The sequence below is a fragment of the Sciurus vulgaris genome (assembly GCF_902686455.1).
Source record: "Sciurus vulgaris genome assembly, chromosome: 17".
Classification (NCBI taxonomy): Eukaryota; Metazoa; Chordata; class Mammalia; order Rodentia; family Sciuridae; genus Sciurus; species Sciurus vulgaris.
The window spans coordinates 57,429,253-57,452,531 of NC_136478.1; the positions used below are offsets into that span (position 1 = coordinate 57,429,253).

Below are 23,279 nucleotides of genomic sequence, written 5' to 3' on the forward strand. Positions count from 1 at the left end.
CATTATGTTCTGTATCTCAGTGGTGTCTGTTGTGATATTTCCTTTTGCATCATGTATTTTAGTAATTTGAGTCTTCTCTCTCCTTCTGTTTGTTAGTGTGGCTAAGGGTTTATCTATTTTGTTTACTTTCTCAAAGAACCAACTTTTTGTTATGTCAATTTTTTGAATAGTTTCTTTTGTTTCAATTTCATTGATTTCAGCTCTGATTTTAATTATTTCCTGACTTCTACTACTTTTGCTGTTATTCTGTTCTTCTTTTTCTAGGGCTTTGAGCTGTAATGTTAGGTCATTTAATTGTTGACTTTTCATTCTTTTCTGGAATGCGCTCCATGCAATGAATTTTCCTCTTAGTACCGCTCTCATAGTGTTCCAGAGATTTTGATATGTTGTATCATCATTCTCATTGACCTCTAAGAATTTTTTAATCTCCTCCCTGATGTTTTTTGTTATCCATGTTTCATTCAATAGCATATTATTTAGTCTCCAAGTGTTGGAATAATTTCCTTTTTTTACTTTGTCATTGATTTCTACTCTCAGTCCATTATGATCTGATAGAACACAAGGCAGTATCTCTATTTTTTTGCATTTCCTAAGGGCTGCTTTGTGGCATAACATATGGTCTATTTTCGAGAAGGTTCCATGTGCTGCTGAGAAGAAAGTGTATCCACTCGTTGATGGATGGAATATTCTATATATGTCTATTAAGTCTAGGTTATTGATTGTGTTATTGAGTTCTATGGTTTCTTTGGTTGGATTTTGTTTGGAAGATCTATCTAGTGGTGACAGCAGTGCGTTAAAGTCGCCCAGAATTATTGTGTTATGGTCTATGTGATTCTTGAAATTGAGAAGGATTTGTTTGATGTACAGGGATGCACCATTGTTTGGGGCATAAATATTTACTATTGTTTTGTCTTCCTGATTTATGGTTCCCTTAAGCAGTATGAAATGTTCTTCTTTATCCCTTCTGACTAACTTTGGCTTGAAGTCCACTTTATCTGATATAAGGATGGAAACCCCCGCTTTTTTAATGGGTCCATGCGCGTGGTAGGTTTTTTCCCATCCTTTCACCTTTAGTCTGTGGATGTCTTTTTCTATGAGATGAGTCTCTTGCAGGCAGCATATTGTTGGGTCTTTCTTTTTAATCCATTCTGCCAGTCTATGTCTTTTGATTGATGAGTTTAGGCCATTAACGTTCAGGGTTATTATTGAGAAATGATTTGTATCCCCAGTCATTTTCCTTATTTTTGGTTTTTAAGTTGGCTTGGTTTCTCCTTTGAGTGGTTTTTCTCTAAGGTAGTTCCTCCCTTTGCTGACCTCCATTGTTGTTTTTCATTTCCTCCTCATGGAATATTTTGTTGAGAACATTCTGTAGTGCAGGCTTCCTATTTGTAAATTCTTTTAACTTTTGTTTATCATGGAAGGATTTTCTTTCATCTTCAAATCTGAAGGTTAGTTTTGCTGGGTATAGGATTCTTGGTTGGCAACCATGTTCTTTCAGAGCTTGAAATATGTTGTTCCAGGCCCTTCTTGCTTTTAGAGTCTGGGTTGAGAAGTCTGCTGCTATCTGTATTGGTCTCCCCCTATATGTAATCTGATGCTTTTCTCTTGCGGCCTTCAAAATCCTATCTTTATTTTGAATGTTAGGCATTTTCATTATAATGTGCCTTGGTGTGGATCTGTTGTGATTCTGTGCATTTGGTGTTCTGTAAGCCTCTTGTATTTGATTTTCCATTTCATTCTTCAGGTTTGGGAAATTTTCTGATATTATTTCATTGAATAGGTTGTTCATTCCTTTGGTTTGTATCTCTGTGCCTTCCTGAATCCCAATAATTCTTAAATTTGGTCTTTTCATGATGTCCCATAGTTCTTGGAGATTCTGTTCATGATTTCTTACCATCTTCTCTGTTTGGGCGATTTTATTTTCAAGATTAAATATTTTGTCTTCATTGTCTGAGGTTCTGTCTTCCAAGTGGTCTAGTCTGTTAGTGATGCTTTCCATTGAGTTTTTTATTTGGTTTATTGTCTCCTTCATTTCAAGGATTTCTGTTTGGTTTTTTTTTTTTTTTTTTTGAGAATCTCTATCTCTTTGTTGAAATGATCTTTTGCTTCCTGCAGGTGCTCTTTCAGCTTATTGGTATTATCATTCATTGCCTGCATTTGCTCTCTTATCTCATCCTTTGCTTCGCGAATCATCTTAATCTTGTATAATCTGAAGTCCTTTTCTGACATTTCTTCTAACATACTGTCATTGGATTTTATTACTATAGAATCTAGATTTGTTTGGATCATTTTCTTCCCTTATTTTTTCATGTTGTTCATGTATCTTCCCCTCTAGCGCTGCAGATCTGGGGTATTGCAGATTTCCCCCTATAGGCTTATAGTGGCCCTATAGGTTTGCAAAACCCTTTCTTTAAGGGGAGATCAATATTAGCAGTGCCCATATCAGACACTATGGAATCCTAGACCAACTTCCAGGCTTCCAGGATTATCCAAGATGGCTGCTCTGGCTTCCAAATGTGTTGGCAAATGGGGAGCTGCAGCTCAGGGGTGGGCGTGGTCAGCTGGAGGTCCTGGAGACAGGATGCAGTTGGTCCGGCAGTGGTCCTGGAGGTCCAGTGTGTTTGGTGTGATTGTGGGATCCTGGAGGCCGGGTGCAATCAGTTGGTCTGGGGTCCCGGTGATAGGGCGCAGTCAGTTGGTCTGGGGGTCCTGGCGGCAGGGAGCAGTCAGTTGATGTGAAGGCCCCAGAGGCAGGGAGTGATCAGTCGGGTTGAGGGATCCTGGTGATGGGACTCGGTCCGTCCGGCCAGGGGTCCTACAGGGCCTGGCTGTTGTCTCAAAATGGCGGCAGCCACGTGTAATCAAACCTGCAGGTACTGTGACAGTGAATTTCCAGGCAGCAGCAGGCAGCTGGTTCTCCACTGGCGGTCTGTGGTCAATCTGCTGGCAGCTGTCGGACGATCGGGAGGTGAACCTCGAGCGTTGGGTGATGGATAGGGGCAAGGCAGGCGATGGACAGGCGAGAGGCAGGCAAATGGCGGATGACAAATGCCTGACAGTGAGCAATCTGCTCTCCAAAAGGCCTCCGCCCATTTCTTAAAAATTTTTGCTCTTTAAAAAATTGTGGTAAAATGTGCATAATGCACAGCTGACCAGAGGGACCATTTTTAAGCATCCGGTGCAGTGGTAACTTGATTCCCAGGTAACCACATTCTGCTTTCTGTCTCTATGACTCTCGCTCTTCCCTCCCTGTGAGTGGGCTCACAGCACCTGTCCTTGGATGACCGGCCTGTTTCACTTGGTGTAATTTACTCAAGGTCCATCCATGTCAGGTATGTGTCAGATTTTGACAGATGGAGAAGGAGGGGGCCAGAAAAGGAGAACAAAATAAAAATGAGAGGACATCTTGGGGAGAGGGACCCCAGAGGCTGTGAGGACATCAGGGGATTTGAACAGCAATCCCTGGAATAGAATTCGTGTTTCAGGAAACGGGGACAGAGATACAGGCAGGCAGGACAGCTCCCGGGCTATTCCGGGCTCAGTCACATTGATGGAGAAGGGTAGTGTCAACACTCCAGAGATCCCTCCTAGGGTGTGTGTGCGCATGCACGCTGGGAGCCCGGGTCTCGCACATGCTAGACAAGCACTCGACCACGGAGCCACATTCCCAGGCTACAATTTTAGAATATTTGCATCACCCCAATTATGTATGTTATTGTATTCAACTAAGCAAATATTTCCTATGTAAATATTAAAGAGTTTTTTTATAAATTAAAAGTTTTGCTGGGTGTGGTGGCCGCACCTAGAACCCCAGGAAGCTGAAGCAGGAGGATCACAAGTTTTAGGCCAGTCTAGGCAGCTTAGCTAGACCCTGTCTCAAAAGAAAACACAAAATGGGTGGGGACGTGGCTCAGTGGTCACTGGGTTTAATTTCTGGTATCAAAAAAAAAAAAAAAAAAAAAATCCAGTACCTGGGCTCAAACCCAAGACCTAACACACACCAGGCATTCCACCACCTAGTGCTATCCATTCCCAGCCCTTCGGTTTTTGTCTTTCTTTTTAAGAAGGATCATGCTAAGTTGCCCAGGCTGCCCTCAAACTTGCACTTCCTCCTGTCTCAGCCACCTGAGTACATTTACATATTTTTAATAAAAAGTTTTCTGTACGTGTGCCAGGCACTGTTCTAGGCACTGAACATTGGGCACTGTTCATTGGGGCCACAACAATGAACACTTTGGACTAAATTCCTGCCCTTGGGGATTTGACATTCCAACTGGAGGGCAGGGGATTGAAAAATTCCTGACACATACAGACTGGGCAATGGTCACAAGTGCCAAGAAGGGAAATCAAGTACAGAGGGGACAGGGGTGCCCCAGCCTGAGTAGGGGTTTCACTGAAGAGGCTGGTGGAACACAGATTCCAGGGAAGTGATCTTGTGAAGCACGGATAAAGGCTTACGGACAGGGAAACTGAGGCACAGAGTGGCAAAGTCACCAGGGCCTCCTGCGTGGAATCCCAGGGGAACAGGGACCTGGAGAAAAGCTCCGCTCTGGATCTGGATGATAAGAACTGATGTTTCTTAAGCACCTACTGTGGGCCAGATGCCCTGCTAAATCCTGAACAAGCAAATTTCCAAATTCGCTTCTCTGGGCCCCACCATCTCATTCCTAAAAGGAGGGTTAGAAGACCTCCTCCCCGGGACATGCTGAGGAGTCAGTGGATCATACCGGGAGAGCTCACAGCTGCCGCACACCGGAGGTGCTCAGCTAGCTTTGCACCAGCCCCTGCAGGAGCCGGACACCGCGCGCACAACAGGGGACCACGCAGCTGGAAGCCCCTGCGCGCCCGGGCTGTGTTCTCCGGAGAGAGACAGCCACGTAGGCAGAGAAGCCCAGAACAAGCATAGTAGTTATCAGGAGCGTGGAGAAAAAATAATCCGATATTGGGAGTAAATGGTGGGTTCTGCACGGGGAGATCAGGAAGGGCTTCTCGGAGGAGGTGGCGTTCGAGCAGAGACCTGCAGGAGGGGACGGAGAGAGCCATGGGGATCTCTGGGGGCAGAGCGGTCCAGACAGAGGGCACAGCACCCGCAATGGCTCTGAGGTTGAAAGATCGTGCGCTTGCTTGGGGATCAGCAGGCGTCGGGGAGGGAGAGAGCCGGGGAGGCGCGGGCTGGTGGACCCGGGTGATCGCTTTGGCTCGGCCTGAGAGGGACGGGAATCCCGGCGGGTTGTGAGCAGTTTCATGACCTCAAGTTTTAAAACATTCGCGGTTTTATTTGTTGGTACTGCTGTTTTATCCCCATGTTAAGGAGCCAGGGATCGTGGAGTGGCCCAATGCCCGAGGAGAAGGCGGAATTCGAACCCCGGACTGGAAGACCGCGCAGCCATCTCCGCGCCCAGGGCGCGCTCCCCAGGCCCCGCCAGGGGGCGCCAGAGCCCGGCGCGGGTTTGGGGGGGGCTCGTCCCGCCCCCCGCCCCTCCTCCCGGCTCGCTCGGGCCCCACCCGGCTCAGGCAGAGGACCGACCCGAGCACAGGCCGCTCCGGGCGCCTCTGATCCCCGCGGACCCCAGGACCCGGCCGCCAGCGCGCCCGTCGGTGAGTACTCGCGACCCCCGCCGCGGAGCCCCCGCCTGCCGCGGTCCCCCACGCCTCCCCTGCTCGCGGCAAACGCAGCCCTCCACCTCCCACCGCCCGCATCGGGCCCCTCCGGTGTTTCCAGCCCCTCCCAGGCTGCAACCGTCGGGCTCTTCCAGCCCCCACACTCTTCCTCCAGGCCGTCCAGCCTCCCCAGTCTGCGCCGGTCCCTCCCATCCCACCCTCAGCTCCAGACTCCCTCCTGCAAGCCGCCCTCCACTCCCTCTTCCACTCTGTCCTTCTCCGTCCCTCTGCCACCAAGAGAGACTGTCCTACCTCGCCAACTCCAAAGCCCCTTCAGCCAGCCCAGGCATCCTCCTGAGATGCCCCCAGAGGCCTCCCTGCCTGGGACACCACCCAGGGCCCAGGGCCCTGCTCCTGCCCCTCCCTTACCTCTCCGCCCCTCCTTCTCCAACTCCTCTTCCTTCTGCCCCTCTCCCTTAAGTGTCATTTAATGGATTTAGTATATTTGATTTAATTAAATCTCACACACCTTTGGTGAGTGAGAGCCCCATTCTGCTGGGCCCTGAGTCCCAGTGACATGCCCCTTCCCTCTCCAAGCACTTCCTGCTGGGGTCCAGCTCTCTTGCTCTTTCCCTTCCCCAGCCCTGGGATCAGCCCTGGATTCTTTTCAGTATTTGAGACTCTGATCTGACCAAAAGCTGCTTCTTTGGGAAAATTAGTAGAACTGTAAGTATCTACTTAGACCGAAAAAAAAAAGAAGAAGAAGCAAGCAGAAACGTATTACCAATATCATATCAGGAATACAGAGGGGACAGCACCACAGACCCTACAGTCTGACTGCAGGGCATGGTCCTGGCTGCGGGTTGGGGTGGCTTCGCCCCTAACTCTGTTCCTCAGGCCCATTATAGGAGGCCTGCTCTGAGGCCAAGGTGTCTGGGCGAGGGTCCCGGCCGGAGCACTTTCTAGCTGTGGCCGCCTTCCTGAGGCTTCTTCCCTGCCAGGAAAGCAGGGATCCTCATCCACCCGCCTTACGGGGTTAAGAAGGTTGGATGAGCTCGCCCAGCATCTGGCCTGCAGCGAGACCCATGTGGAGCCCTTACTCTCATTAATTCCCAAGCCCCCCGTGGCCTGAGTGCTCTGGGTACCCTCCTCAGCCTGGTTCTCATTCCTTCTCCTCCGTGGCCCACCAGATGCGTCTCAGCTCCCAGCACGGAAGGGCTTCTCACACCCCAGACCTTGCAACACACTGTCCTCTCACCTAAGACCCTCATCCCGCCTGCCCCTTGCCTGCCCCTCGTAAAGCAGCTCAAAAGTGGCTCTGCCTGATCTTTACTGACCCCCTGGTGCTTCTCAGGCCCTACCCAGACGCCTGGTGCTTCCTGGGCATCATTAACTGTTGGTCCTCACTGGGGGCTCTGGGCGGATGCCAGCTGGTCTCTGGCTCATTTCTGAAGCACGGAGCAATTTTAGTGAAAACATTGCCAGCGTCAACAGGGAAAAGGGAGGAGGAAAAGAAGGAAGGGTCTCAGAAAGGCATTTCTTCCCTTTCTCTGTCCCTCGTTCTTCCACCATCAATTCCCCTCCTTCAGCCATACCACCATTAATCTCTCCCTTGTCCTCCCACTGGCTGTGATCCTTTCTTCCTCCTGCCACCTGCCGTCAGTACTCCCAGCTCCTCCTCCACCCGTACTATCACCTAGCCATTCTTTCTATCTTTGGTCAGCCTTCTTCCTCCTCCCACAGGCAGCCCTCCACCTGCAAGTCACTCTTGGTGAGCCCAGTGGGCAGCGCGAAGCCACCATGTTCAGCTGGCTGAAGCGGGGCGGGGCTCGGGGCCAGCAGCCCGAGGCCATCCGCACGGTGACTTCGGCCCTCAAGGAGCTGTACCGTGAGAAGCTGCTACCCCTGGAGGAGCACTACCGCTTCGGGGCCTTCCACTCCCCGGCCCTGGAGGACGCTGACTTTGACGGGAAGCCCATGGTGCTGGTGGCCGGTCAGTACAGCACGGGCAAGACCAGCTTCATCCAGTACCTGCTGGAGCAGGAGGTGCCTGGCTCCCGCGTGGGGCCTGAGCCCACCACCGACTGCTTTGTGGCCGTCATGCACGGAGACACCGAGGGCACCGTGCCTGGCAATGCCCTCGTGGTGGACCCGGACAAGCCCTTCCGAAAGCTCAACCCCTTCGGGAACACCTTCCTCAACAGGTGTGGTGGCCGCTGCCCAGGGGGCACCTTCCGGAACTGCCCCTCTACTTCTCTCCCTTCTCTCTGCGGGTTCGCCCCGTCCAGCCCCTGTCCTTCCTAGGGGAGCAGCAGCTAAGCTGGTGAAGCCCACCCGCCTGGGTTGCAGTCCTTGCTCCCCACTGACCAGCTGGGCAGCCTTGGGCAAGAGGCTCAACCTCTCTGTGCCTCTCATGCACGTCTGGAACATGGGTTACACCCTAGTTTCTCACTCTCCAGGGATAGATAGCCTGACATACTTCCCGACCCGAGTGTGCAGAGAGCATGAGCTGGGGGGTTCTTGAGGTCCCGTTCTCCTTCCTGTTGTCTTCCTCTCCAGGGCCCCTCCTCTGTGCCTGCTTCCCCCTGCACAGGCCTGGCTGCTCCTCTGACCTGTCCTCTCCTTGGGCCTCCTCTGAGTTGACCCTGGCCTTCCACTCCCCCAGGTTCATGTGTGCCCAGCTCCCCAACCAGGTCCTGGAGAGCATCAGCATCATTGACACACCCGGCATCCTGTCAGGGGCCAAACAGAGAGTCAGCCGAGGTGAGGCAGCCCTGGGTGGGGAGGAGGGTCTGCGGAGGGAGCCCCCCAGGGAAGGGGGCTGGGGCCTCCTCCAGGACTCCTGCCTCCTGGGCTGGCTGGGTGGTGGAGGCCAGGGGAGAGGACAGGAGTGAGCCCTCCATGTTGGCGATCTTGAGGTTGGGAAGGCGGGAGGTGAACACGTGTGAGCAGGCTGGGGCCACATGTCTGGGCGGGTCAGAAGGAGGGACAGGCAGAGATGGAGAGAGAGACTGGGGGAGGGGGCTCAGAGAGACTGGAGGCGCAGGAGAGGCAGGGCCTGGGCAGGGAGGCCCTGGGACCCTGCAATCCTGGCGGCACCTCTGGGCCACAGATGGGGCTGAGAAAGGGGCTGGGAGGGGAATCTGGGCGGGGGCCAAGGCCGGGCCTGGAATTTATAAACAGCTGTGCCGGGAGCGGGTGGATTCCGGCGGACAGGCGGGCGGGGGGCCTCCCACCCCCGGGGCCTGCGCAGCATCTGCGCCCCACCCCCATGCAGCCGCTCGGTCCCGCACCCCCCGGCCTCCGAGGCCAGGAACTGGGGCAAAGGAGGCCGCCGTGTGGGGCAGAGGGGACCGGAGGCCTGGCCGGCCGGGGCGGGCTGGGCGCCGAGCGGTACCGTATCCCTGGCCGGCATCCAGGGCACAGCCCCGAGGGAGCAGGGCCAGCGGCCGCCGGAGGGAGGGAGGGTCTCCCAGCCGCGCAGGGCCGGCGGGTGCAGGGAGGCGAGCCTGAGCCCGCTGGTCTGTGTGTGTAACTGCGCATCCTGGAAAGGGTGTCCCTGTCGGGACAAAGTGTTACAACGGAGGCCGTGACTCTGAACTGGAGTGGTTTGGGGGAAGCATGCGTGTGCCTGCTCATCCACAGGACACGCGTGTGTGCCTTTGGAGTCCTGTGTGCTGTGGGTGTGACTGTGAGACTGAGGGACTCAGGGTTGGAGGGCACCGTGGATCTGGGATCATGGTGCCCCATCCACCCCGACCTGGGAAACGTGGATCGTCTAGTGTGCATCTGGAAGGCATGTGGCTATGGTCAGCCTGGCGCTGTGTGCCTGAGACCCTGGGCTCGCTGTGTCTGGGCTGTGTGTGGTTTTACCCGTGTGTGACTTTGTGTGGTTGTGCAGGACCACAGGAAGAGGGGATCTTCTGGGACTGTGTGACTGCAAGTGATTGTCTCTTACTACACAGTTGTGTGCTTGTTTCTGCAATTGTGTATGTGAGAGTGTGCGCAGGAGGGTGTCTTGTCAACGCTGTGTGCTTGTGGCTGTGGGTGTCTTTGCATCTGGGAGGCTGTGGGGTTGTGTGAATCTGGTTGCCACTGAGGGCCCTGGGCGTGCTGGTGTGTGTGCACACTCACTGATGTCTGGGTCTGTTGTCCCACGTGGGTCCCACAGCGTCTTTGTGATTGTGAGACCATAAGTCACTGTGTGGGTCCCAGTCCCACACACGGTGTGTCCAGAAGCCCGTGTCTTGCTCTGATTGTCTGGGTGTGTCTGCGTGTGCGTGTTGATGGGGTGTGCCCGCTCTGCAGGGGATGTCTGTGAACATGTGTGTTTGCAACGGTGGCATATGGGACCGCAGGCCTCCCGTCTGGGCTGTGCCACTTTTAAACCCTGGAAGCTTGAGTCCCCGCCTTACCCCTCTGCCTGGGTCTCTGTGAGGGGATGATGGCGCCTCTTTCTAGGTTGTCAGGAGGTTGAATGGGCCACACAGGCAAAGCACGCGGGGTGTGGCACACAGTAGGTGCTGTGTGGGGGAGGGAGGACGTTCTCCAGGGCTCCCCTCTGCCACGTCTCATTCCCACACTCCCCTCCCCCTGCCCCGCCCACCTGCCCGTGAGACACACTTTCCAGATCCGGGTGGCCAGCGTGTGTGGGTGCTGGGGGCAAGGCCCAGCTGCGTCCCTCCGGCTGGCTCTTCCTCCCCCCAAATGTGCCCCCACCCCACCCCAAGCTGTCCAATGAGCAGCCTGCCTCCCCCAGGGTGGGACTGGCCCCAGGACCGTCCATGGAGGCTCACGAGGGCTCTGCCCTATGGCCTCCCGCCTGTGGGTCTTCGTGAAGTCCCTTTGTGTCTCATGCCCCAGTGTCCTCTTCTGGGTGGTGGGGTCCTAGGAGGGCCAGCCTCCTGTGCTGTAGATGGAATGAACTCCTCTGTCTGGGAGAGCAGGCTTGGGCAGGAAAGCCAGTGCTGCCCCCTCACGTCCCCTCCTCCAGGAAGCCTTCTCTGACTCCCCCTGCGGGGCCAGGCACCCTCCAGGCTGCCATGGATCCCTGGATTCCCCCTTCCAGCGTGGCGGTGGTGGGGAGGTGTGCGTCCTCAGCGGATGGCGACTCTGTGAGGGCGGTGCTGGGCTGCCTCCGCCTGCCTCACAGAGCAGCAGCTCAGAGGATGGTTCCAGAATGACGTGCCCCATGACTAATGCTTGCTGAGCACCTACTCTGCTCCCAGCACTGTCTTTTCTTTAATAGTTTTATTGAAGTATAATTTACATGCCCTGAGCCATAAGCTCACTCACTTTTTCTTTTTCTTTTTTTGCAGTGCTGGGTCTTGAACTCAGGGCTTCACACATGCTAGGCAAGGGCTCTGCCATTGAGCCACCCCAGCCCTTTAAAAATTTTCTGTTTTAGACAGGGTCTCCCTAAGTTGCCCAGGCTGGCCTTGAACTTGAGATCCTCCTGCCTCAGCCTCCTAAGTGGCTGGGATTGTGGGCCTGTGCCATCGCACTCAGCAAGCTCACCCATTTTTAAGTGTCTAGTTTGTTGCCAAGCACTGTTTTAAGATCTTTCCACATGTTAACTCATATATATTCTTTTAATCTTCACGGTGGTACCATGAGGTAGGTCCTATTATGATTTCCATTTTGTAGAAGAGGAAACAGAGGTCCAGAGAGGTTAAGTTACTTGCCTAAGGTCACACAGCTGATGGGGTGGAGCAGGAATTCAAATCAAGGTCTTCCTGACTGCCAGGACAGGGGGTCTCAACCATTCCTCTCTGCTCTGCAAGCTTTGCTTTAGGGGGAACGAATGAGTGAACAGGAGTGAGTAAAGAAGTGAAGGAGGCCCTAGTGGTGAAAGGGTGCACTGTGAGGACGAGAAGCTTGGCTGAGGTGTCCCCAGTGCCCAGGACAGGCTTGGCACCTCTAAGACCCTTTAGCAAATATGGTGAAACAAAACAACCAGTGTGAACCATAGCCACTGGGTTGTGGGGAGATCTGGCAGGTCCTGGGGAGGGACCAGCATGCTAGGAGCGCGTGGAGAGGGCAGTGTCCACAGAAGTACAGGGTTTTAATGACAATCCAACCATTCCGTGCATACCACTGCCTAATGAATGAAGGGCTGAGAAAGCAAGCAGAGTTCTATCATGAGGGGCTGGAGCCAGAGCCATGGGGGACGGAATTCTGGGCAGTTGGGGAGCCAGGGTGGAGCCACAGGCCTGGCGCTGGCTATTGGCTATTTCGTATAGACCTGGATTTGGAGAGCTAACAGCGGAATCTCTGTGCAGTTCAATATCGGTCCAAAAGAATGGATGCTACCGCATGCTCCAGGGTGGGGTCTGACTCCTGCCCCGTGTGCCCCCCATTCCGCAGGCTACGACTTCCCGGCGGTGCTGCGCTGGTTCGCGGAGCGCGTGGACCTCATCATCCTGCTTTTCGACGCGCACAAGCTGGAGATCTCGGATGAGTTCTCCGAGGCCATCGGGGCCCTGCGGGGCCACGAGGACAAGATCCGCGTGGTTCTCAACAAGGCCGACATGGTGGAGACGCAGCAGCTGATGCGCGTCTACGGGGCGCTCATGTGGGCGCTGGGCAAGGTGGTGGGCACGCCGGAGGTGCTGCGCGTCTACATCGGCTCCTTCTGGTCCCAGCCGCTGCTGGTGCCTGACAACCGGCGCCTGTTTGAGCTGGAGGAGCAGGACCTCTTCCGTGACATCCAGGGGCTGCCCCGCCACGCCGCGCTGCGCAAGCTCAACGACCTGGTGAAGAGGGCCCGGCTGGTGCGGGTGAGCATTCGCGGGCACGCCTGCCTTCCCTCCCTCCCTCCCTCCCTCCCTCCTTCTTGGGCTGCTTGGCACCGACTTAGGTGGGTCATTCTGGAAAGGGGCAGAGGGTCACTTTTCCCCGTTGAGTTTCTATCTTTGCGCTCCTGTCTCCTCCGCCCTAATAGCCGTTCTTTCATCTCCCACCGCCAACACAGTGGCATGGCCGCCAGCCTTGCTCCTGTTTCTCCTTCCAGTCTTCTGTCTCTGAACAAAAGCGGAGTCCTCAGGTGGCCTACAGGTCGGCTCCTCCCTTTCCTTTCTTGGCTGCTGCCGTCCTTCCTCAGGGTCTTTGCACTTGGGGTTAAGTCCTCCTGGAAGCCTGCCTCTGCGCTTCCCTCCCACCTGGCTGGGCTCACTCCTCACCTTTCAAGTCTCCATTCAAAAGTCACCTTCTCAGGAGGGCCATGCCTGCCTCCTCTTCAGGAGCACAGCTCCTGCCCTGCAGGTTCTGCCTTATCCCTCCCCGTGCTGTCTGCACAACACCATCATGGCCTCCCTCCTGTCAGCCCCGCTGGGGAGTCTGTGTTTGCTGTCTGCCTGCCTCCTGTTTAAGTTCTAGGGAATTGGGGATCTTTGAATTCCTTCACTCATGTACCTGCAGTGCTAAAACAGAATTGCTCAGTAAATATTTGTCGAATGAATGACACTAGACAAACCCTCGAACTGAACAAGGTCTCCTCTGTTCCTGGCCCTCTGCTGGGCAGGACTAGGGACAGAGTAATGACCAAGGCAGTTCCAGCCCTGCCCTGCGGGGTCTCCCCAAATCCAAGGCAGTCCCAGGACTTGCTGGGAATCTGGGGAAGAGACAGACCCATCCCCAGACAATGACAGGCCACCATAATCAGGACTGGGGCCAGATCAGGAGGGCTTCTTGGAGGAGAGGACATTTGAGGAAAAATGTCAGTGTTAAACCCAGTGTAGGCAGTGTAACTCAGTTTGAGCTTGGGGAGGTGACTGGGAGGCAGAACACCTGGGGTCTTGGGGGCTGTGCTGAGGAACTCATGCTTTGTCCCAAGGGCACTGGGGTTCAGAGCTGGGAACCCCATGATTAGACTTAGGCTGCCTTCTGGAGGGCAGAGTCAAAGTGGGTGTGACTTGGGGCCTGGAGACCTGGGAGGAGGCTGGAGGAGCCAGCCTGGACAGCATGGGCCTTGGGGAGGGAGAGGAGAGCAAGGGCACTGGTGGAAGAGTGATTTTGGAGGCCAAATGGAACATTCATAGGAGAGGCTGCCAGGGTGGAGGCAGGGCAGGAAGCTGGCAGGCAGGGAAGCCAAGAAGGTTCTAGGTGGTGGAGGAGCCTGAGGTGTTGGTAGAAGGAGCAGGGAGAGGGGTGAGTCACACACCCTCCCCCCAGGAATCCTCCCCGGGAAGGGCAGCGCAGGGGACAGGCTGCTCCCGGCGCTGCGGAACCCACCCTTCTCACCAGGCTCCTCAGTGACTGTCTCCATTTCTTTCTCTCTCATCCTTTCTCTCTTCCTCACCTTGACTCCTCTGCTCTCTGCACCTCTCCCACTTTTCTACCTCCCTCCCGTCTTTCTCGGCCTCTGGTTCGCCCTCATTCCCTCAGGCCCCTGGGGGGAGCAGAGGCGGGAGCTGGAACCCCGGCACCGGGACGGAGGGGCGGGGCCGGACACCTGGTGCCCGCGTCAGGCAGGAGGCGGCTCCGGAAAGGCGGACAAACCCCGGAGTTCGACCCGCGCCCCGGCCCAGCCCGCCCTCCACCTTATCTCTTCCTGGCACCTTCCCGCGCTTCCTCTCTGGAAAAGCCATCAGCGACCTCCCGCCAGCGCGCTCCCTCTGGGTCCAAGTGGATCCGCGCGGGTCCCGCCCCCTCGCCCCATTGGTTCGCTCCTGGAGGCTCCACCCGCCTTCCTGGCCACACCCCTGCACTGATTGGCCTCTCAGATCTGTAGGCCACACCCACGTTCCCTTCTCCCTGCAGGTTCATCCGTAGCTCCCTAGTGCGCTCATCACCCAGGGGCATGGAATTCAGGGTCCAATGTGACCAGGCATCTTCTGCCATCCTCCCCGCACACCGTGTCATCAGCCTCCAACACACACACCCCTCAAGAATGATTTTGTGGGCTGGGGAATATAGCTCAGTTGGTAGAGTGCGTGCCTTGCATGCACAAGGCCCTGGGCTCAATCCCCAGCACCGCAAAAAGAAAACAAAAGAATGATCTTGTCACATTTGGTCTGGTCACCAAGGACAGCTTACACTGTCTACCTCCCTTGGTGTTCTCAACTGTACGAGGCCCTTAAAGACTCTTGGTAACCACCCGCCTCAGTTCCTGTCCCTACAAGGTAGGTGGGAGGAGTCCCCTGACTCCGCCATTAGGTTGAACTGATAGCTGCTAGAGAGGGGATTCCAGGATGCTGAGATTCCTGAAGCCCAGGTCTCAGGAGAGTCAGATTCTAAAGAGGGTGAAATGCCCAGAGGAACCTTAGACTGAAACTGAGTGTCTGCACCATGCTCAGCGCCCTTCCAGGCCCCAGAACACAGCAGAGAACACACCAGATGATGTTCCTTTTCTGGAAGAACGACTGTTTTGTTTTTTTGGTACCAGGGATTGAGCTCAGGGGCACTCAATCACTGAGCCACACCCCAGCCCTATTTTGTATTTTATTTAGAGACAGGGTCTCTCTGAGTTGCTTAGCACCTCTCTGTTGCTGAGGCTGGCTTTGAACTCACTATCCTCCTGCCTCAGCCTCCTGAGCTGCTGGGATTACAGGTACACCCAGCGAAGAAAGACTTTTTAGCTGGGAAACAGACGCTGAGCAAGTGAAGCCCAGGAAAGGGAGGCTGGTGAGGGACTGTTGTAGGGAGGTCTGAAGGTGAGCTGAGTGGAGATCTGGAGGGAGAGCGTTCCAGGCTCAGAGAACGCCAGGTACAAAGGCCCTGAGGTAGCACATCCTAGCGTGTCTGGAGGAGACCTGGTGGTGGAGGGTGAGAAGAAATGACTCAGAACCAGCTTCGGGGAGGGGGGGGTCACCAAATGTTTTAAAGGTTGAAGTCTATGATTCTTTAGAAGAAGAACTCAACAGGTTTTTAAGAGATTTTTTTTTTTTTTTTTTTTTGGCGGTGTTGGGGATTGAACCCAGGGTCTTGTGCTTGCAAAGCAAGCACTCTACCAACTGAGCTACATTCCCAGCCCTAGAATTTTTTTTTTTATTTTTGTTTCTGTTGTGTGGAACTGGGGATTGAACCCAGGGGTGCTTTACCACTGAGTGGTGTACCCAGCCCATTTATTTTTTATTCTGAGACAGGGTCTTGCTAAGTTTTTGAGGCTGGCCTTGAAATTTGGATCCTTCTGCCTCAGTCTCTCCAGTTGTTGGGATAACAGGTGTGCACCACCACACCTGACCACCTGGGAGATATATATATGTGTGTGTGTATGTTTTTTTTTTTTTTTTTTAGTTTAGCGCCTTGCTAAATTGCTGAGGCTGGCTCTGAACTTGCAGTCCTCCTGCCTCAGCCTCCTGAGCCACTGGGATTACAGGCGTGTGTCACTGTGTCCAGCTCCCCAATCCTTTTTTAAAGTTTTATTTTGAGACAGGGTCTCTCTAAGTTGCTGAGAGTTTGCTAAATTGCGGAGGCTGTCCTGGAAATTGTGATCCTTCTGCACCACTGCACCTGGCAATTTAGTGTTACTAATGGTTTTGACCATGGGCACCTCGGAGGGGGTCTTGGGGCCTAGGGTTCCCAGGAACACACTTGGAGAATTGCCCCTGCCGGGCCTCGTCATCTGGGGCAGGAATTTTGACCTGGGTGGGAAGCAGATGCAACCTCTGAGCAGGTCTCAGGCTTGCTGTGGCCTGGAGGAGGGGTTGTAGGGGCAGCAGGGGAAGCTGGGAGACCAGACGGCTGGGGGGCTCCTCTATCTAACATGGGAACAGCTGAGAGTGACAGTCTGGGGCTGGGTCCAGATTCCACATCAGGTGTCAGGACGTGGAGCCGGCTAGGAATGTCGAGGAGGCCATTAGCGGAGGCCCAGGCTGGCATGTGGGAGTGGACGGCCAGGGGTCGTGCCTGGAGCCTCCAGGAGAAGGGGGTCCAGGTGAACTGGCCTGCAGCAGCCTCGCCCCTACCGGCCCCACCCCGCTGGCGTCACCTCCCTGTGGCTGCCCCAGCTCAGGGGAGGATGCTACCCCCGCAGGTTCATGCCTACATCATCAGCTACCTGAAGAAGGAGATGCCCTCCGTGTTCGGGAAGGAGAACAAGAAGAAGCAGCTGATCCTCAAGCTGCCTGTCATCTTTGCCAAGATTCAGCTGGAGCATCACATATCCCCCGGAGACTTCCCTGACTGCCAGAAGATGCAGGTGGGAGGCTGCCCAGGAGGGCCGGGCAGGGTGATGGGAGGGTCACCTCCAGTGAGCTCCAGGAAGGGGCCTGGAAAGCTGGAGGGATGGGTGGCAAATTTGGGCAACAACTCCTGCACAGAGGTCCATGGGAGCCTGGTTTTATGATGAATTGAAGAGAAAATTCACAAGAAGAGTGAATTTAGAGGGTCCCCCCCCCCCATAAAAGTCCTAGAACATAGTCTGGGGCTGTTTTGGCGCTATATAGAGCCCTCTTCTGTCTTATTTCTTTTCCCTGCTGGGCCTCTGAGTCCTGAGAAACCTCATGGTACAAAAAAGCTGCAGAAAGTCTAGACATTGTGTCTGCATTCCATCCAGCAAGAAGGGACAGGAAGGAAGAGAGGGGTACAGTCATTCTCTTTAAGGACACTTCCTGGGCTGGGGGAATAGTTCAGTGGCAGAGCCCTTGCCTAGCAAACATGAGACCCTGGGTTTGATCCTCAGCACTGGAAAAAAAAAAAAAAAAATCGAAGAACGGGTTATGGATTTATTGAATGTAACTAGTTTAAATAGCCAAATGTGGCTATCATAGAGAACATGGCAATCCTACAAGTTGTATGAGCAACTCCTGCTCACGTCCAGTTAGCTGGAATGCAGCCACCTGGCCAGGGGCATGCTGGGAGTGTGGTCTGTTCTCTCGGGGGCCCAGGTACAATCAAGGGAGCCCAGTGTGGGGAGACTGCTGGACAGGGTGGGGACAAACAGCTATGGAGGTGGGTGGGCAGGCAACATCCGGGTGTGGGGACAGACTCTGCTCAGGGAGGCTGGGGGCTAGCCTCTGCCCAGCCTCAGTTCTGAGGCTGGTCTCGACTAACGTCAAAAGCCTGTGACTTCTGAGGGAGAGTTGGTTCCAGCCTAGACCCTGAGGGGTTGGGAAAGTCCACCTGGCCACCAGCAGCTCGGCGACCTTGGCAGGTGGAGCCCCGCGGAGCCTGAGTTGCTTGCCCTGGGAGATGGGCACGACCTGTGGTCTGCGGACCTGTCTGCCCACCCTGGCATGGTGCCTGGCACAACACTGGTGCTGCTGACACTGCGGTGGGGGGTCCTGTGCAAGGTGGGAGGTTGAGCAGCCTCCCCCGCCTCCACCCAGGAGCACCTCCTCAGCTCTACCCCTCGGAAATGTCTCCCAATGGCCGGGCGAGGTAGCACGTGCCTATTGTCCCAGCCACTCAGAAGGCCTAGGCAGGAGGATGGCAAGTTTGAGTCTAGCCTCAGCAACTTAGCGAGACCCTATCTCAAAATAAAAAAGGCTGGGGATGCGGCTCAGTGGTGGTGTCCCTGTGTTCAATCCCCGGGACCCAAAACATAAAAATTAAAAAGGAAAAAAAGAAATGCTCCAGGTGTTGCTAACTGTCCCCTGCGGGGGGGCAGCGTCACCCCCTCTTGAGAGCCACTGGGCGAGATGGCTGGGTACGTGACACTGATGTTTCCTGAGCACTTCATCGGATGAATGTTCGGCCTTCCCGCATGTTAGTCAGCTTGTCGTCACTGTCACCAAACCTGGGAAAACAACCTAGGCGAGCTTTGGCTCAGGGTTCCAGAGGTCTCCGTCCATGGTCAGCTGGCGCCACTGCCTTTATGCCCATGGTGAGGCGGAGCTGGCGGAAGGGCACGGCAGCCAGGGGGCAGTGAGAAACAGACTGAGGTGGGGGAGGACAAGGCACCGTCCCCAAGGGCCACTCCCTTCAAGGAGGCCTCCCAATAGCCCGTCCGCTAGGAAGCCATCGATGCATCCATCCACCCTGAGGTCAGAGCCCTTGTGACCCGTCACTGCCGAAAAGCCCCACCTCCGCACACTGCCAACCTGGGGGTCCTTTGGAGACGTGCTAGAGCCAAACCATGACACCAGGCTCAGGTCTTCACCCCTGTTCCACAACCTGGAAGCCAGGCAGGGCGCGGCAGCCCCCACCTGTACTCCCACCACCTCGGGAGGCCGAGGCTGGAGGAGCAAACGTTTGAGGCCAGCCCTGGCATTTAGCGAGGCCCTCAGCAACTTAGCAAGATCCTGTTTCAAAGTAAAAATATAAAACGGGCTCAGGGGAAAAGAACCCCTGGGTTAAATCTCAGTACCGAAGTGAACAACAAAACCGTGGAAACCAAGGGGAAGCCACCACCTGAGAACACCCAGCCTCTAGGAGGCGGAGCTGGCTGTCCTCAGACCTGCCCCCTTTGTAGTCACGATCAGCAGCCTCTCCTGGGCTCTGGAAACCAGCGCGAAATCAACCAACCCTGGCTGAGGCTCCTGGTGCAGGTGACTGAGAGTTGCCAGTGTGAACCCAGCCCCCACAAACCCACCCCACAGCTGCTCCAGAGCAAAATGGCTTGGGGAGGGGGCTGGTGTCCCGGGATCCTAAACCTACCCCCAGGTTGGGCACGGGTTACTCAGCTGTGCCCGAGTGGCACAGTAACATGGCAGCAAGAATTGAAAAATTTCTTTTGGTACTGGGTGAACCCCCCGGGGAACTACCACTGAGCTACATTCCCAATCCCCAGCCCTTCTTAATTTATATTATGAAATAGCGTTTTGCTAAGTGGCCCAGCCTGGCCTTGAACTTGGGATCCTCCTGCCTCAGCCTCCTGAGTCATTTGGATTACAGGTGTGAGCCATTGTGTCTGGCTGAGTTTTTTCTCCTTTTTCTTTTCTTTCTTTCTTTTTTGAAATGGAGTCTCGCTATGTTGCACAGGCTGATGGAACTGACTTCTTAATTTGCAAAATGGTGGGGTGCTGGGCTAGACACCTGGGGGGGAGTGGAAGGTGGGCAGGGTGGGCAGGTGTGCTCTGATAAAGGCGTCCCCCATGCTAAAATATGGAAATCCTCCTCCACCATCTGGTAAAGGGCTACTGCTCTGATTCATCACAGGGTCCCAGGGACCCTCTTGCTCAAGTATCTTCTGGTTCAAGGCTAAAAGTTTTGGTGCTTTATAGAGCTGGGAACCTTGTCCCTTTTCGTCTTTTCTTCCACATTTGGCTGCCAGGCCCAGGAAACCTCATGATATGTAATAGCTGCAGAAATTCCAGCCCTTGTGTCTGCACCCCAGCCAGCTAGACTTGGGGGATGGGAAGCGAAGGGTGGGAGCGCCCCCGCAGACTGAACCGTTCCGGTATTCAAATGCTTCTGCAGCCGTAGGTGCATCCTGGCGCCTGTGCACCCCAAGGGCCTAGAGAGGGCTCCCCGACCTCTCAGGGTTCCCATTCTCCGCTACAGGAGCTGCTGATGGCACATGACTTCACCAAGTTCCACTCACTGAAGCCGAAGCTGCTGGAGGCGCTGGACGAAATGCTGACGCACGACATCGCCAAGCTCATGCCGCTCCTGCGACAGGAGGAGCTGGAGAGCACAGAGGCTGGCGTGCAGGGCGGCGCCTTTGAGGGCACCCACATGGGCCCCTTCGTAGAGCGGGGGCCTGACGAGGCGCTGGAGGACGGCGAGGAAGGCTCGGATGACGAGGCCGAGTGGGTGGTGACCAAGGACAAGTCCAAATACGACGAGATCTTCTACAACTTGGCACCTGCCGATGGCAAGCTGAGCGGCTCCAAGGCCAAGACCTGGATGGTGGGTACCAAGCTGCCCAACTCAGTGCTGGGGCGCATCTGGAAGCTGAGCGACGTTGACCGCGACGGCATGCTGGATGACGAGGAGTTCGCCCTGGCCAGCCACCTCATTGAGGCCAAGCTCGAGGGCCACGGGCTGCCCACCAACCTGCCCCGGCGCCTCGTGCCACCCTCCAAGCGACGCCACAAGGGCTCCGCAGAGTGAGCCAGCCACCACCCGCAGGCCCTCCTTCCCCCTTGCCCTGCTGTGGCTCCCCAGCTCCAGTGGCTGCATGCATATCCCCGCCCTGGCCCCGCCCTGGCCCGCACGCGCCCTGCCAGCCCACCCTGCGCAGCTGCAAGGACTGGAGTGGGGGTTCCCTCCGCCCACCTCCAGACACTCTAGTCAAAGCATTTAGTGGGGACCAATGAGAGAGGCAAGGTTTCTCTGCAGCCCTTCCCACCTTCACCCTCACAGGCACCGACACGAACGCACGCAGGCACCCATCCACCCAACGTTCATTCAGATATTTATTGAGCACCTACTACAAGCGCCCAGCCCTCATGGAGCTGACATTCTCAGGAGAGGGCAGCTACTTAGTCACACAAACACATAATTGATTCCAGGTAGGACCCCTTGTCCCTCCCCATTGGTGAGAGGCCATTTGGTTGAAATGACAAATAAACTTTCCCTTTGGCCCCTATTCCTTTCGCCCAGCCAGGCAAGAACACTCCCCCTACATCATATCCTCAGGTCTTGGGACCACTGGGGGCTCAGAGGGAAGACATGCCCCCCTGCTTCCTCAGATGGACCCTTCTTCAGCCCTTTCCTCTCCCCAGGAAAGCCCGGAAATTCTGATCCCAAATTTCTTTAATAAGGATCCTGCGGCACGTAGAAAAGCCCTTTCCGTCCCGGCTCCTCCCAGACTGTACCTGCTGGAGGTATTCGTGCCCTCTGCCCTCCTGCCCTGGATTGAAATACCCAGCCTGGCCCCCCAGCGGGCCAGGAATTTCAGGACTGCAGCCTTCCAGCCTCTCTGTCCCCGCACCCCGGGTCAGTCCATATTTAAGTGTAGCCTCCACAGATGCGAAGACCTGGGGGCTTTACTGTAGTCCCATTTTCAGGGATGTCGTGGGGGAGCAGTTTCTTGGTGCTACAACCCTCCTCCCTCCCCAAAGGGACCTCCCACGCCTTTTCGTGCCTTCACCCAGCATTAGGACTTGACCCTGGTGGGAAACTCCGTGGAAAGGATGGGGAAGAACCAAACAGCTGGAGAGGATGCCGGTCCAGGTGGCTGGCTGGGATGCGCACGCCCACCGCCGACCCCACCCACGCTGGGAGGGGCCGGAGACCGGATAGTGTCCCCACAGAGCGAATAAAGACAAGGCTTCTTCCTCCTTCTGAGTCGCGCTGTCTCGGGGCGGGGTGGCTCGCGCCCCTCCAGAGCAGCTGGCGCCCTGGGCGGACTCGGGGCGGGGAGGCCCTCGGAGCTCGCGGGGCCGGGTGGGGTCGGTCTGTGAGTCAGCGCAGCGGAGCTCGGTGACTCAGGCCCGGGCTGGGGGCCAGCCCTGCATATTTTCCGAAGAGAAGTTACTTTGGGGCCCTCCCCCGGGACATCCCTCCCTCCGCCTCCCGCCGCGGGGCCTGGGAACCAACGCCCGGCCTGGGCTTGTGAGTGCGCGCTTGGGCACAACGTGACCCGCCCCTACCCCGGCCGCCAACGTGCGCTGGCACCACTGGGGTACCCAGCCTGCGACGCCAAACGCCAGGGAAGGGCGGGCTCCTGCGGGGAGGAGGCTGCTGAGGACCACCCTGAGCGCGCGCTCACGCCCTGGGGACCGGCTCGCGCCAGGCAGCGGACCCCGAGCGATCCCTGGACGCACTCCCAAGCCACACCCGCTGCTCCCGGGACACGCTGTCCCCGCGCTCCGCCCGCCCACGCGCGCTCAGTTTCCTGGCCCTGGGCGCCCTCTGGCGGAGCCTCGGGAGCCGGCAGTTTGATTGCTCTAGCGGCTGCGTGCTGGGGTCTTGGGGCCACAATCCAGGCCTTGTCACCTTCCAGTCTGCGCAAGGATCTGCTCGAGTTCTGTGTGACTCCCAACCGCCGCTCCGGTGGCGTTTTACCTCTCTGGGTCTTTCTCCTTTATGAATCAAGAATGGCTTTTTTTTTTTTTTTTTTTGGCGGGGGGAGGGTCCCAGAATTGAACTGAGGGGCACTTAACCACTGAGCCACATCCCCAGCCCTTGTTTTGTATTTCATTTAGAAACAGGATCTCACTGAGTTGCCTAGGACCTTAGTAAATTGCTGAGGCTGCCTTTGAACTCGCGATCCTCCTGCCTCAGCCTTCCAGCCGCTGGGATCACAAGCCTGCGCCACCGCACCTGGCAAAAATGGCTTTTATGAAGTCGTGGATCCCTTTGAATGGTTGCAAGGACTCAGAGCTTCCTTTCTTATTTGTAAATAGCAAAAATTGACTTTTAGATCAAGTCTCAGGGCGAGGCGGTAACAGTTGCTAACGCGGATGTAAGGCACAGTCTCCAGTGCTTCACATTTTTAATCTTTAGAGTAATCTATCATCGTGGTTTCCAATTTACAGATGATGAATGATTTACAATCTGCGCTTCTAGGGACCTTGCCCCCCTACCTCTTTTGCGAGGCTTGGGATTGAACCCAGGGCCTTGCACGTGTTAGCAAGGGATCAGAATAGTGTGTGGATATATATATATATATATATATATTTTTTTTTTTTTTGAATGTAATGTTCTGTTTCCGACCTCGACAGTCCTAAAGATCTTTGAGTTTCAAGATTCCAGGAACATTTAGAAACCAAACTTGAGATTGGAATGTACCTTGTGCCAAACCTGTGTCTGACGGTTCTGAATTTTAAGATTAAAAAAAATAATAATAATCTGCCAGGCGTGGTGGGGCACACCTGTCATCCCAGCAGCTCCGGAGGCTGAGGCAG

At 55.3% G+C, this 23,279-nt stretch overlaps 1 protein-coding gene across 1 annotated transcript; it reads left to right on the forward strand.

The window, feature by feature from the left end:
• The first annotated feature begins 5,443 nt into the window (after nucleotides 1–5,443).
• On the forward strand, nucleotides 5,444–21,710 carry EHD2 (EH domain containing 2). The gene is made up of 6 exons (XM_079119049.1): nucleotides 5,444–5,598; nucleotides 7,345–7,805; nucleotides 8,267–8,364; nucleotides 11,968–12,380; nucleotides 16,577–16,741; nucleotides 19,987–21,710. The coding sequence occupies exons 2-6, from the start codon at nucleotides 7,402–7,404 to the stop codon at nucleotides 20,536–20,538; spliced, it is 1,632 nt and encodes a 543-aa protein (XP_078975175.1). The 5' UTR covers nucleotides 5,444–5,598; nucleotides 7,345–7,401; the 3' UTR covers nucleotides 20,539–21,710.
• Nucleotides 21,711–23,279: the final 1,569 nt, after the last annotated feature.